This window comes from Antechinus flavipes, chromosome 4 (genome assembly GCF_016432865.1).
Source record: "Antechinus flavipes isolate AdamAnt ecotype Samford, QLD, Australia chromosome 4, AdamAnt_v2, whole genome shotgun sequence".
In the NCBI taxonomy this organism is placed as follows: domain Eukaryota; kingdom Metazoa; phylum Chordata; class Mammalia; order Dasyuromorphia; family Dasyuridae; genus Antechinus; species Antechinus flavipes.
The window spans coordinates 356400699-356416062 of record NC_067401.1 but is presented as its reverse complement, the minus strand read 5'-3'; the positions used below and the strand labels follow the sequence as shown (position 1 = coordinate 356416062).

The 15364-nt window shown below is 33.5% G+C and overlaps 1 protein-coding gene across 3 annotated transcripts in view; it reads left to right on the top strand.

Annotated features, from left to right (window-relative positions):
* The window catches only part of PDE10A (phosphodiesterase 10A), an 815835-nt gene extending 800777 nt beyond the window's left edge, over positions 1–15058 (top strand). For all 3 annotated transcript variants that reach the window (XM_051998086.1, XM_051998085.1, XM_051998087.1), the window contains one exon: positions 5146–15058. In XM_051998086.1, the coding sequence (XP_051854046.1) occupies positions 5146–5266 (121 nt within the window). In that variant the 3' untranslated portion in view covers positions 5267–15058. The remainder of the gene's footprint in view (positions 1–5145) is intronic.
* Positions 15059–15364: the final 306 nt, after the last annotated feature.

Here is a 15364-nt window from a genome sequence, read left to right as displayed (position 1 = left end):
TCAGACATTTACCCTGAACAAGTCACCTAATCTTGTTTGCCTTAATCCCCTGGAGAAATAAATAGCAAACCACAAAGTAGCTCTGCCAAGAAAACCCCATGGGCAGCATAGTCCATCAATAAAGTTGTGTGTCAACACATTTGTAAATGTACCACACAGAGAAAAAACACAGGAGAAAAAGACTTAGTATAAAACATGGCTATGACAGAAACACAAGTATAACAGTTTCTGCAAATCCCTACAATATCCTTGCCCTCTATACCTATTGACTTTGAGATTCTCTATTATTCTTGGTTCTTTACAGATACTGTAGCTACAGATCCCAATAGGAAGATTTCCCTTTCCTCCAAACTATTTGGTGGACTCAGGAGCTCCAGGGATCCCTGCTAAAGTCCTAACTGCCCCTTGCAAAGAAAGCTTGATTACTTCTCTCGATTTCATTTTGCTCTCCTTTACACACACTAGACTCCAACCAAAGGACTCTTCTTAACTCTTGTTTTGGTATATCACTCCAGGCCTGTCTGTGTGTTTGGCAGGAGCTGTCTCCTAAACTTGGAATGCACTCCCTCCTCAGTTATTTTTAAGAATCCCTTCAAGGCTCAACCTAAGTGCCTTTCTCTATAAGATATCTCCTTTACTCCAACTAAGTGGCACTGAGAGAAGGTATGTTCTCCTTGGAGTCAGGAAAATCTCAAGTGAAAATCCTTCATCAGACTGATTAGCTGTATGATCCCCAACAAATCATTCAGACTCTCAGCCTTAATTCCTTCATCTGTAAAATAAAACCTCCTTCTGTTTTTTGGGAATCAAATGACAAATGTACAGCTTTCTGAAAATCTTGAAGCACTATATAAATGCTAGCAATTACTGTTACCTATTAGTACTTCCCTCTCCAATTTTTTTTTATCACATATCTATTTTGACTTTATATATATATCCATGTTTTATTTCTTTCCTCTAATAGAATACTAAGGCCTCAGAGGATAGCTACTGTTTGTCTGTTTTGTCTTTATACCTCTGGCTCCTTGCTTGGGATATAATGGGTACTTAGTAAATGTTTATTGATTAATTAGTTTTGCTGCTGCTTCAATCTATTCATTTTTGTTAATGCTAAGGATATCAAGCATATGCCTGAATTCTAATAGCTTCCACTGATTAGAGTAGAAATTAAAGGAAATTTTAAAAGAATAGACTAGAATTAATGAAAACCAGAAAGAGATATTAAATTTATTGTAATATTCCTCTATTCTATGTTTTCTGTGTACTTTTCTGAATTTATACACTGTTACTCTTATTATAAACTCTAGAAGGATCTGGGTATAAGGAAAAAAGAGACTCTCTGATTTTATGAATCAAAGTAAAATTTCAAGGAACTAAAAACAAAACAAAACAAAACAAATTTGTAGAGTTGTTTTATTGTTAACAAAAGCTAGGCTCTTTTACCATCCCATGGTCATTTTCTATCTTCATTGGGAAGAAGTAAAAATCACTTTAGTATATGTTCTGCACTGAAGTACTTTGATTATGGAAAACATGTGTGAGAACCAAACTACACAGAGTCAGGTTATTAAAATTAATTTAGCCTGCTTCATGTTAAAAAATTTGAATAGATTAAATCTTGACAACATATTATGAATTTCCTTAGCATTATTGTTTTTTCCTTGTCTAAAAAATCATCTGTGCTCTTATGTTGTATATCCAGAAACCAATGAAATGATTGTTACATTTATTAAATGCTGGAACAGATTATTGAGGCGGTTGTAAAATCCCCTTTCTTGGAGAGCTTTGTATGATAAATCTGTCTCTCTGGGCTGGTTAAGGTGGGTTCTTGACCTTACATACTTAGCTGAACTAAATGCCTCTTTAAAACCTCTTTCAATTTTCAAATTCTACAAAATTAATATTTATCATGCAACATATGTATACTGGAAAGCAAAGTTACATATTTCTGTGTTCAGTAAGCTCACAATTTCATTAGATGAATATGGTAAATATAAGGAGCAATAATGAGTTAGTTATGAAAAATCTCAGTGACAGTAAAGGACAAAGATCTGAAGATCCACTAAGTTCTATGACAGTGAGTCTATTTCAAATATTTTAGAAGGTTCTGAGGCAGTTTAACATTGATTTTCTGAGAATTGTGATAAGTTGCTTTAAAAATGTGCCTTGTCCATAGTTTGCTTTTGACACTTCTATGATCCCTTTTTGACTGTCTAGTGAACAAGAATAGTGAGAAGTTGATGCCACACTGAAGTGTATTTAGAATATTGAATCAATCAGCTAGAATCTATTAAACACATACTTTGTATTAAGCATTGGGGATACAAGTACAGGAAGAAAACAATCCTTGCTCACAGTAAAAATGGAAGTAAAACAACATTCCCACAACATCCATTTTGGAGATTCTTTCTCATGCATTCCTGTTTAGTATCACTCATTACTCATCCCCCAAACTAGCTCTGAAAAGGGATTTTTGCATCCAGAATATCACAGAAGAATGCAAATATTGGAGAGGAGTCTCAAGGAGACAATAATGTTATGCTTGACTAAAATAAAGAATATAAATGTTTAGTAGAAGATGAACAAAGATTTATAGGCTTGTAGAATTAAGAGGGCACTGATTAAACTGTACAATGAATAAAATATTTCTGAAAGGAGAAAAATGTCCTAGTATTTACTAGAGCATGAATGAGGGTGAAAAAATTGGTTAAAGGTTGAGGGTGATGAGGGAAAATAGATACATTTTAGAGATGTCATAAGAACTTATTTTTGTAGTGACTTTCAGATGTGACAATGACTATCAAAAGTATTCATATATCCCAAGAGCATTCTACTAAAGATGTGGTGCTTCTTGCAAGTTTATTCTCTGATATGTTGATTTTTTTTTTAAACCTTTAAGCCATCATCTAAACTAGTGAGATTCCAAAGACTCATGCATATTCAGGGATTGATCCTGTACTACTATGAATATGTATGTGTGTGTGTGTGTGTGTATAATGCCTTTTCCCTATCTTGAGTTTAAGGAATAAATAAAAGTTTCCAATGACTCTTAATTAAATTCAATCTAATTCACCATGAATTTATTAATCACTTATTGTTAGGCTGGGCTGAGTATTTAAGACACAGGCATAAATATGAAATCATACTCTGCCTTCATGTGGTTTATATTCTCCTTGGGAGGCATATTCACAGATAATTGAATTAAAATTTAAGATGAAATTATAAACGTGGAGTAATTCCAGCATGTATAGAGTGCAAGTGGGATGTAAGGGGATGAAGAGACGGGTCTTGTTTTGTAGGAAGTGACACTTAATTGCCCCCTTCCTCAAATATGACTAAATATTCCAAGTATAATAGGGAGAAAATTCCCACCATGGAATAGTCTGTAAGACTGATTGGAACTACATTGTGGGGGCAGCTAGGTGGCTGAAGTCAGGAAGACCTGAGTTCAAATCTGGTCTCAAATACTTCACACTTCCTAACTGTGTGACTCTGGGCAAGTCACTTAACTCTCATTGCCTCAGCAAAAAAAAAAAAAAAGGAAAAAAGGAACTACATTGTGAAGGGCTTTAAATGATAAACAAAACAAAATCAAAAAAGTATGTGTTTTCTATAGAGAATAAATAGGAAGATGTTTCTAAAGCAGAGAAGAGACTGTAAATGCCACTGTCTTAGATCATTTTGGAAACTTCATATAGGATAGACTGGAGCTGAAAAAATAAAGATGTAGAGATCAATTTGAAAACTAATGCAGTAATTAGTATAGTCCATTATACTATATGCTGTACATACACATATATATGCTATATGATACATACTATATACTATACTGTACAATTAGGCATTGTGCTAAGCCACCAAGATTTTTTTTAAGTATCTCCCTTATGTTAGAGAACTCAGAATCTGAGTGAGAGCACAAGGACATAAATATGTATAAAGTACATACAGGATAAATAGTAAGCAATTAACATAGGGAAGAGGAAAATATTGGACAGTATGGTAGATGAGAGGTGTATGAATGTAGAGGTGAGCTAGTGTGAAAGCTTTATGAATGTAGAGAAGGGATAGTTACAATACATGTTATGTGGATAAAACAGTTGGTCTTGGCAACTGCCTGGCTACAAGGAGTAAGGAAGACATACATTAAGTATGATGTTAAGATTATAGATCTGGGTGATAGAAATAAAGGTTGAATAGAAGGGAAGTTAGCATTGTTTGTTTCACCTAAAGGAGGAGTGGATAATGAAAAAAAAAAAATTGAATGAGTTGTATTTGAGATACCTGTGGGACATATAGGTGGAGATATCCAGCAGGCATTTTTTAAGGCAGGACTGTTACTCAGCCTGAGAGTGGATAGGTAGATGTGAGACTCATCTGTGTAAAGGTGACAATTGAACTAGTGGTAATTGGTTTGAAACCTAAATGAGAGAGAATACAGCCCATGGAGGGTGTGGACAGAATATTTGGAATCTCACACATAGGTTTTGGAACATGGATTAGCAAGGTGACTTTGAAGGAATCATTGTACAGGTAAGAGAAAAATTGAGACAGAACAGTCTCACAAAAACTCACCCCAAAAGAGGAGAGATTATTCAGAAGGTTGCTAATTCTGGAGCCTTTCTCTGAAAGTCCAGACTGTCTCATTCTGATGGAATAAGGATACTTTGCTTCTTTGAAGGAGCTGAGGCCCTTTCCTGAGGATTTTTATGATTCTCTGAAAGGTAAGATAGATATACTTTAGAAGACTGTTTTACTCTTCCAGTAGATATCTGTTGAAAATGCCAGAAGGAATCCATTGAAATCATTAGCATCATAAATGTAGGCCTGGAAAAGTCCTTAAGATTATGTGGCCCAACTTCCTCATTTCATAGAGGAGGAAACTGAATTAAAGAGTGTAATCAGGACACACAGATCATAGATGGACAAGCCAGAATTTGAACCCTCATTTTCTGACTACAAATATGTCACTCCTTCTAGAGAGAAGAAAGGATGCAGCAGAAGTTCATGACTGATCTATGTGTTATTTGTAAAACAGGTAGCTTTCTAATCCAAACTGGAGTACCTAGAACTGATTTGTAATAACTAATGATGGAAATCTTTTTTCACATTCATATGCCATTTTTACTTTCTTTCTTTGTATTCTAGGGATAATCTTGGCCAATGGGAGAAAATAATTAGAGGAGAGGAAAGTCTCTTATGGCTTCCAAACCAGACAGGAAATCAAGAGACCTCTTGCTCACTGTCTTTGAAGATTGATCAGCAATGATCATTAGTATTTGCCTGAAGGCTCATTCTCATCCTTCTTTTTTATATTGTTTTATCTTATGGAGGGAGCATGAAAAAGAGAAAAGAGAGCCACACCTGCTAACTGGGACACAAACCTTTTCAAGGAAGGTAACATCAAGGAGACACTTCAACTGGATGACTACCTGCCAGTCTCATCTGTGATGTACTGTGAAGAATGAGAAAACTAGGACTGCTCATATTTTGGGATCAGCTGTCCAAGGGAACTCTATGTGACTTGCAAAGTGGCCTTTTTTCATGGGCTTTTGCTGAAGCCTTAATTTAAAACTAAAAAAAAAAAAAAAAAAAAAAAAAAAAAATCATACCATGAGGGTACTTTTTAAGTTGTAGCTTTCGAGAGAAGGTTTAATGGTACTTTTACTGTATTGTTCTTTGACAGGCTTTCACAACAATGTTGCTTGGAAGTTCTTGGTTATAAATAGGAATTTTTACACATTACTATGGTGAATGTTTATGTGTGATCTACTTATAATCAGTTTGACCTCTAGCAAAAAACCTCAGCACCACAACTGTCATTTCGGCTTCAGTATGTGGAGTTTCTTTTCTATAGTCAGGAGTGGGAGAAAAGCCAGTTTCTTAGTTCAGAACTCTGAACCCATTTTGATCAATCATTCCAATTGATCTGTTTTATGTTAGGAGTTGCGAGTTAGGAGATCTCCACTAAAAAAGAAAGAAGACAATCCTGATTGAGATTTTGTTTTTTCTAAATACTAAAACTTAGATAAATCCTTGGCAAAGGGCCTTTTCCTTCATAGCAAAGCTAGTAAAAAATTTTGTTTTTCCTCTTTTTAAAATTGCATTAAAGAATTAGTGCATCTGGCCTTCTCATCTTTAGTGAATGCAGCTGTATTGAGAAAAGAAAAGAAAAGGGGTATATAATTTCCTACCAACTAGCCTTGTTGATCACAAAATTCTATTCTCTTTTCTAATGAGAGAATATTTTTTAATAACTTATTTCACAAATGTCCATTTTCAGAAAATTTTCCCAACTGAATGCTTATTCTAATGATCTCCAAATGTCATGCTTTAGGTCTACTGATTAGCAGAACTTTTGATCTATAGCTTTCTTTGACCATTAGGCAACTGTTCTGTGAGACAAATGGCCAGTGTATTTTTATCACTATGTACTCATTCATTGGGAGCAACAAAGGAGATCCTTAAATACCTGTTTCTTTGCTTTGGTAATCAAATATCAAGTGGAAAGACCCACTGGTTTTGGCGGCACATTGTTATACAGGCTTTTGGCAAATTAAAAATTCACTGTTCATGATGCCTACTGAAGGGGGAAAAAATTCCCAAAACATTCTGGACCAGATTTTGTAAGATTTTTAAATCATTTACTCAGTGGGTTTTAGCCAGAGTGACCATGTTGAAGGAAAATAGTCGTTAAAGATGGTTTAAACAATGCATTTAGTACACTAAGCGCTGATTCTGCTTCCAGACCTGATAGACTTGCTTAGAATAACATTCACCTGAAAAGAAATCAAAATACTGATTTTTAATTTACTAAGTTTTAAAGTAACCGCTTTGAAATATGAATTATACTCACATTGTTTAATGTAGAGAAACTTTGCATACTAAAAATGAAAAAAAAACCATATCCATAACTTCATAGAAGGACTTAAGAAGATTATTATGAAAGTAATGAGATGGAGTCCACAAGTTGCCCATGAAAATCAGTCTCATTGCCTTTATTACTGAGCCACCTCCCATTTCTGAACCTCACCTTCCAGGTTTCCAAGGCTTAGAATTCTCATTTCTAGATCACCTATGGAATCTGTTTCCCTTAGACCAAAGGAAACACAAAAAGCTATTGTGGATAAAATTGATGTGTTGTGAAGATGAAGAAATCTAGAGTATTCTTTGAGAAGAACTGTTTTTAAAAATGGGAGATGTTGGGGGGAATGCCTTAAGTACAAGGAGTATCATGCGCATATTAAAGCTTTGTAACAGCTTCCTATAAGAAGTCTTCACTCCTTCAGTAATAATATAGTGACTTTTGTCAACAGGAACCAACATTAACAAAAATAATTGATCATAAAACTGTATTTGAATTAAAAACTACTCAAGTGATTGCTATCTCTTAATATTAGAAAAACATGGCTTTTTCTCTTGCTAAATACTGAAATACTGAGTCAATACAGAAAATTGTCTGAATCATTTATTTTTACATTACTAAATCATTTACTAAGATAGACACACCTTATATTGAAACTCTCATCAATAGTTTAAAAAGTCTAGATTTGGCTATTTGTTAGCTGATTCTTTGCAAATACTGTTGCTAGGAGAAATAGAATTTGACAGAAGACCAAGTGATAAACTTTAGAACTTTTAATATTACTTTCAGGATATTCCAAACTACCAGGGTCTCATAGGCTTGTCAAAAAAATTTCTTTAACTCAAACATTAATAAGTTATTTTGGGAAAAAAAATACAGTTGAATATTTCTGTGCTTTGCCAGATGTTGTTCCAGTACTTAACAAGGCAAGCTTGTTAAGCTCTGTTTCCCATCTTTCAATTTTTAAAGGGCATTGCAGTGCCTGTATCCAGCCAGATGCCTTTTATTACCAGAAGTTTTGATGTGCTTCTCTGTAGGGGAATTCTTTCTATTTGGCCAATTTCCCCCTATGGAGTATGAATAGAGGATGTAGAGTATTGTAAAACTTACAGAAAATTATATTGATTGTGAATAAGCATAAATCAAGAGTTTTCTTGTCACATAGTACATATCTGATATATTTCCAGATGTTGTAAATATATTTTAAACCACCACATTTATTGATTAAATTAATGCATATCCATGCAAGCTTCAAATATCAAAAATCAATCAGAAGGAAATCCTAAACTGAAAGACAAAAGCATTAGCAAATAGTCTTTGAGAAAAAAACCAGGATGAATTAAATAAATGTTTGATCAAAAAGAAAATGGAGCATTTTTTAGTAACAATTACTAAACTGCTTTATTCATTAAAAAAAAAAAAAAGGCAATTGATTGCTATTCCTGTATTGGGCAGAATTTGACTTAACCATTGAAAATCTTAAACCCAATTCTCTTTCTCATCTCTGCTTCCTGGTTCAGTTCCACCACTAAGTGCCACTCTAAATGGGAAAAAATAAAGTTTCTATGAATTATTTCTATAACCAATGCCAGAGCTGGGGAAAAAAAAGTTGAAGCTAGATTTTTGTTGAAATACTACTCACCTTTTGTATATTTTTAATTTGAAATAATCAAGTCCTAATGTAATTTTTTTGGAGTTTTTTTGGCCATTTTAAAGCACATTTAGTACGTTAATGCATAATAATACTGATGTTTGGTGAACATACTTTACAAATCCTACTTAAGCAAAGGTTTTTCAGCACCATATAGATTGAGTTTTTATATTTTCTGAAGTTGTATTGAAATTAAGAGTCTAATAGTCATTGTTTATTCAAACTGCCCTGAATCTCCTTCATGTCTCCCCCAAGCCCCCAAAATGAAACAAGACTCAAAACTCTTTATTCATTGTGAATGAATAAAAAGGTATTTATTAAGTGCTTACTATATGTCAAGCACTGTGTTTAACTAGCTGAGAAATGCAAATAGGGGAAAAACAATCTGTTCTCTCTGGAACTTATATTTCAGTTGGAAAATAAAACAGCACAGAAAAAAAAATTAGTGAAATGGAGGGAGGGGAAGAGATAGAAAAGCCTGGAAATACTATGGTTATAGCAGTGGGAGCAATGTCAATGTCCTGAGTTCCTTAAAACCACATATATAGGTTTAATGATCATTCCCAGAATCATGAGGGTATAAATAGCAAGTGATGCAGGACTTTAGGAGGCAGTAGTGGAGTAATAAATGGCATAAGACCTGTGGTCTTCCATTTCACTGGAGGAAGTGTAGAATATTGAACCCTCATCTCAACACATGAACTTTCACAGCCCAGCCAAAGAGGGAAGGGAATGCCTGAGCTTTGTTAAAGGGATAAAAATGATTATTGCATGAATAGGGTGTTTTTCTTAACTTCAAACATTCCTATGTATCACCTATGATTGTAAAGTGTTCTCTGGAAGCTATTCAGACTGAGTACACAGGAATTTCCAAGAACTGTGATTTTTAATTAAGATGTGATCTTGTTGGGTTTCAGGTACGCACCTAAGCTTTAAGTTTTGAAAATCTTGTGTTTCAAATGTAAACATTTTCACTTCTTTCTGTTTGCTGACTACTTTAATGCCTTTCCTTTATTCCCAGGCTATATATGTGATATGTGTTGCAAATTAATAGTCTGATCCTAACATCATTGTAAGATGCTGATTAGCTGGAATGGGCTGTCATTTGTGATTTCCAGAAGTTTGGCCATAGCAAAAGGTTATGTTATGTTTACATTCTCATAAATACTGCTGGTATTTACAAAGTGCTTTTCCAATGACATCTTTTAACACATTAGTTTTAGAGTAGTAGTGTTGCTAAAGAATACAGGATAGCCTTCACGTTTGTACTTGCTATCTCAGTTGTGTGAAACACTAAATGCACTCTTGAGGTGATGAAAGTTTTTGCATTATCATAAAAAAAAAGTTTTGAAATGATTTTTTAAATGAATTTTTATGATTCAAATTTATTTCAAGGAACTAAACCTTTAGGTGGAACAAAAAGACACTGGCTTTCCCACAAAACTTGTTTGAAAATTCCCACATGGCATTATGTTTGTTCTAATCTTTTCTTTACTAAATCCAAAATGGCAAAGGAAACATGGGGATGTGTATTTAATTTGAGTTCTTTTTTTCCCACAAATGGTAGAAAACTGGCATCTAAGAGCACATACACTGAAGCATGATTTTAGCTGGTACACTATAAAGTCTTTGCTGAAACTTAGCTGAAAGGGAAACACGAAAGTCAAGTTTGAAGAGGTGACTAAAGAGAAGATAATATTAAATGTCACTTTTCAGCTGATATAATTAATTTATATATTTACAGAAGCCTAATTGAAGGGTTTTTGTTCCTGTTGTAAGCTAAGATGTTAAAATCTGTTATTTGCATACTCTAGTAAGCTAATTCTAAAACATCATGTTAATTATATCATGGCATATGGTACTGTAACATTTATTTCTTCCTGTGGCACCATGAAACTAAGTGCTATGAAATGTCTAAATATCTTAAACACACAAGTCATCAGACATTTGAAGCTTCTTTTCCCCTATGTATGTGGACTTTTATATATGTGAACTCCTTACTAAGAGTAAATGAAAATATTCTAAAATTTGTTCTATAGAAGCCATTTCTATACCTCACTAACCAGACCCATCCACTGGAAATAATGTCTTTGCCTAAAACACTGTGATGTAATTACCATGATGTGTAGAGATAGAGTGCATTGTTCTATCTGGATAAAGAAAATTTCCATCCCTGTCCAAATGAATACTCATAGCCAGAATTAAGAGTCTGTATCCCAACCTAGCAAAAGTAGATCACAACTTGCTGGTGGTGGTCTGCATGCTGACCAAAAACTGTGCATGGATGTCAGAATGGGTATATGAGCCATCAAAATAGAGAAATGAATAGAAGACTGGTGTGGTAGATCACTCCGATGGGCTAATATTGTCAAGGAGAAAGAACTTTAAGATAATGTCCAGTTTTATTACAGTTAATAACTTAATGAGCTAAAAATGATTTTCTATGTATGACACTAAGAAATCTTTGTACAAAATATGCACAGTGCAATAATTTAAAAAGGTCTTAACTTTGCATTTATAAATTATAAATATTGTACATGGTGTGTAATTTTTCATGTATTCATTTGCAGTCTTTGTATTTAAAAGAATCCTTTACTGTTATGTTTGTATAATAGAACAGTATTCATTTATTATGAATTAGGAAAGTTGTAAATAAATTCATAAACCAAACTGCCACTATATATGCATATATTGGAGTACTATTGGGAAACCTATCTTTGTTTTACCTATTGGATTAAAGCAGCAAGAAATCTTTGTGGATATGTAATTATACATATAAAGTATATATATATATGTATGATACATAAAATATATTTAGAAATATTCATAATTTTAATGAATATATCCTTTGGTGTGAATATTAATGAATACAGAGTTTTTTAAATATCACTTTCATGTCCATCTTTTGCTCTCAATGGTGGGGAAGATTATATAGACTTTGTATGAATTTGTATTGATTGGGAGGGAAAGGTTTCCTTAGAGAATGTTAACGTTATAAGTTTGTTGCTTAATGACAGGTTAACATTTAGTCTACATTTTGTATTCTCCCCAATCATTTATTATTTTTTCTATGAGAAACTTTATTGTTGTAACTTACATTTATATATCATTTTCTAAAGTGTTTTCATCCCCATTATCTCATTCAATCTCCTTAATTGCCCTCTGTAATCTAATAGTTAACTGTCCTAATTTCATCCTGGAGAAATCTGATTAACAGAAGCAAAAGGACACAAGGCTGTTAAATATTACAGTTTGGACTTTAGGCCCTGGACTAATAATGCTTTTTGCCCTTTGTGATATTTCTCTGAAATTGTGGGTCCTGGGAAATGAACTACTCCCCAGATGACTTGGAAAGTACAGAACCTGCCTTAGCCAAGTAGGAATATTATTCCCTGCATTATCATTCCAGCATGACAGCATTCTTAAGTGCCTGATTCCATTTAGGATGTCACTAGTTGACTTATTTGGCAAACCTTAGCTCATTCAATAATCCATTGAAATAGATCATTTTGTAACTGGTAAGCATTAACTTTATTTCACTGGGTAAGGAAACAGTTGTAGAAGGAATTAAAGTGTAGCATTTCTTTAACCATATTAAAGGGAGGCTTTAGACCAAAAATTCTTTAGTGATCAAAGGAGTACAATATAGGGTCTTTTCCTTTTAAAGACTGCTCAGGTGAGCAGCCTACTGCACCAACTAACAATATTCGCATTAAAGTCTGTCTTCTGACTTACAAAGCATAAGGAACAGTCTATATCACGTGAGTATTCTTTTTAGCAAGTGTTAGAAATCAAATTATTTGTTGTCATGAAAACATATTTTATAAGCATTACCAGGGTTGTAAAATACAGAACTATTCCTATGTGATTTTAAAAAACAGCACCCAAATTTTGGAGACTATCAAGAGTCTGTCAATCAAATATTCAGGAGGAAAAAGACCTTTATTATTAAGCATCAACTGACACAATTTTATTAATTAGGAGGAAATGTACACAATTTAACCAACTACTTTTTTAGCCAGTTAATCTTGTATCCTTAGTACATTACACAGTACCAGGCACTTAAAAATCTCAAAATCTCTCCCTCTTAAGAACATGTAAGTAATGGAGGCCTTCTTCTTAAGCACACATTTCATCTATAAAGCTGAATAAAATGTTTCTTAAAGTGATCAGATGACTTGGATTCAGTTCCATTGCTCATGTGACTATTTCAAAAAATGCATATTCTCTGGGCCTCACTTTACCTCCTCTTTAAAATGAGTTAGATTAGTTTGCTTCTTAAAGTTCCTCCTAGCTCTAATTCCTGTGATTTAAAATTATTAAAAGAACAAAGTCAAAGATTATTACACTGTGTGAAAGGTACTGTCTCAATTTTAATTTACATTTCAGTCACTCATGCTTCTACTCTTGTCTTCATCCTAACTGCTTTGGATGAAGGGGGCAGAATAAGGCTTTGCATCAACTACAGGAGCCAACCAGTCAAGAAGAGTAGAAGAGTAGCAGTTTCTGAGAAGGGAAAACAATCCAGTGGAAAATAGGAACTGATACACTAGGCTTGAATTTAGAACTTCCCCAGTCAACAGTTAGTTCACCTTTTATTCTTTGATTTACTTTTGAAATACCTGCTTCTTAATTCAGAAGAAAGATGAAGAGGAATTACACAAAAACTTTGCAGACCTAGGAGAAACAAAGCATGATATCCAAATGAAGAAGAGTCAAATAAGATACTGCAGCCATAATAAAAGTAAACTTCAATGTTAATGAACTGGATTCAAAGTAATAGAAAAAACCCTCTGAATTAGAGGAGAATTTTTTAAATGGATTTTAAGGATATATTTTTAAAACCAAATCAAATTAGAAGATATGGATGCCAGTGTACATTCATTTCCTTCATTCTATTCTAAGACCATAAGTCTTCAAATGATTTCAATTTTGTTCAGAAATAATATATATGACTTAACAGATATAGTACTACATTTTGTTTTTCCCCAAGAGCTCGATTTTATTAACAATGCTTTCTGGTTAGTCTTGGATTACATAATACAATGAAACAATGCCCTTAGTTAATTTATAATATAACAATATGGAAACAATATGAAAGGACCCTAAAGATCATCTGGCTCAATCTCAAATATATTGTTATTTAAATGAGATATTTGTATTGAGAGTATAAAGCACATAGTACAGTACCTCATACATAAAAGACACTATATGAACAGATGTTTATTCCCTTCTACTTCCTACCCTTTGCCAGAATCCTTTTTACTGCACTCGTGATTGACTTATCCACCCTAACACTGAGCCAAAAGCTATCATTACTATCCTCAGTCCTAATTCTTTTTATTATAGCAAAATACTGGCTACTTTTCTCCACCTAAGTCCTATTCTTTTTAGCTTTTATGTGCTCCATTTCATGTCTATTTCTGACTAAATATTTTCTATTTCCAATTTCTCCAATTTTTTTTTCCCCTGGAGTGCTGTCCAGAATTCTTTCTTTCCCTGATAAACAGTCTTAGATGCACTCTACATCTTGTGTGTCTGCAGAATTTTGTTCCATTCTCCAAAAGTACTGGTCTGAGTAATTGTGAGAAGCAACATAGGAACTTTTCTATGTATTAGGTTAACATCCACAAATGGGAGTTCATTTTGTCAGTGAAAAGTGTGGGCAGTTTTTGTGTTCTTGTAGAATATTTCCTAATCCAAGCATGAAAAAAAGGATAAACTGAAATCTTTAAAAATATTCCAAAAGAAAGAGAATCAGGACAGCCTGCTTATGCTATTGAGTTAGCTTGGTGAGCTGCCCAAGTTCCCAATCATATTCTTTTCTTATCATAAAAATAAAGTGAAATTGACTGATTCAATTCTATTCTTCTGTTAGTACCCTAAAGGAAAATGTTTTGGTTTATTTTTAGATTTGCTCTCAAAAAAATCATCGAATGTTATAGCACTCTCATTCAGGAATAAACCTTGAAAAGTAATCTAGGGACAGTTAGGTGGTGCAGAAATAGAGCACCAGCCCTGAAGTCAGGAGGACCTGAGTTCAAATCTGACACTTATTATTCCTAGTTGTATGACCCTGGACAAGTCATTAAATCCCAATTGCCTCAGAAAAAGAAAAAAAAAAAAGGTAATCTATTTGTTGTGTCATAGGGAGCAGTAGCCACACACATAATTCCACTGAATTCATATATTGGCAATAATGCCAATTTTTATTAACAATGAATAACAGGAAATTGTTAACAAACATATACATTTGAAACCTACTCTTAAACTGTTTTAAACAATAAGGATGTACCTCAAAAATGAACTATTACAGGAGGCTCTTAGTGCTTGTATTTGTGTTTCAAGGTGCTGAGATTGTGCCAGAGGCATATTCCAATATAGTAATAAAGCCGTGTATTTCATTTGAAAATTGCTGGGATGTTATGAAGGAATTCCATTGTCTTTTTTTAAGGTCCCTTTAGTTCCACTCAGATGGAATTAAATAATGTTTTCTAAAACTATCTTTGTTGTGTATTTAAAAATAAATATAACTTTTGTGGAAAGGGTAATCTCTTGTGTTATTTTGATACCAGCTAAATAAAATGATTGAATATATCTATATATCTATTCAGCTAGAGTTAACTTTTGAAGGAAGAACATTAGGACCAAAAGTGCTACATTACAGCCCAGTGATGAGTAGTTGTCTAGTTATGGTAGTAGTCACAGTAACTACTGTTAATATAGCTTTTTTGTTTGTAAAAGCATTTGTAATACTTTATTTTATCCATGTAATGAAAGGTTTGAAAAGCATTTGACATAGATTCTCTTATAACAGCACCTGTGAGACAAATGATTTTTATCCCCCTTTA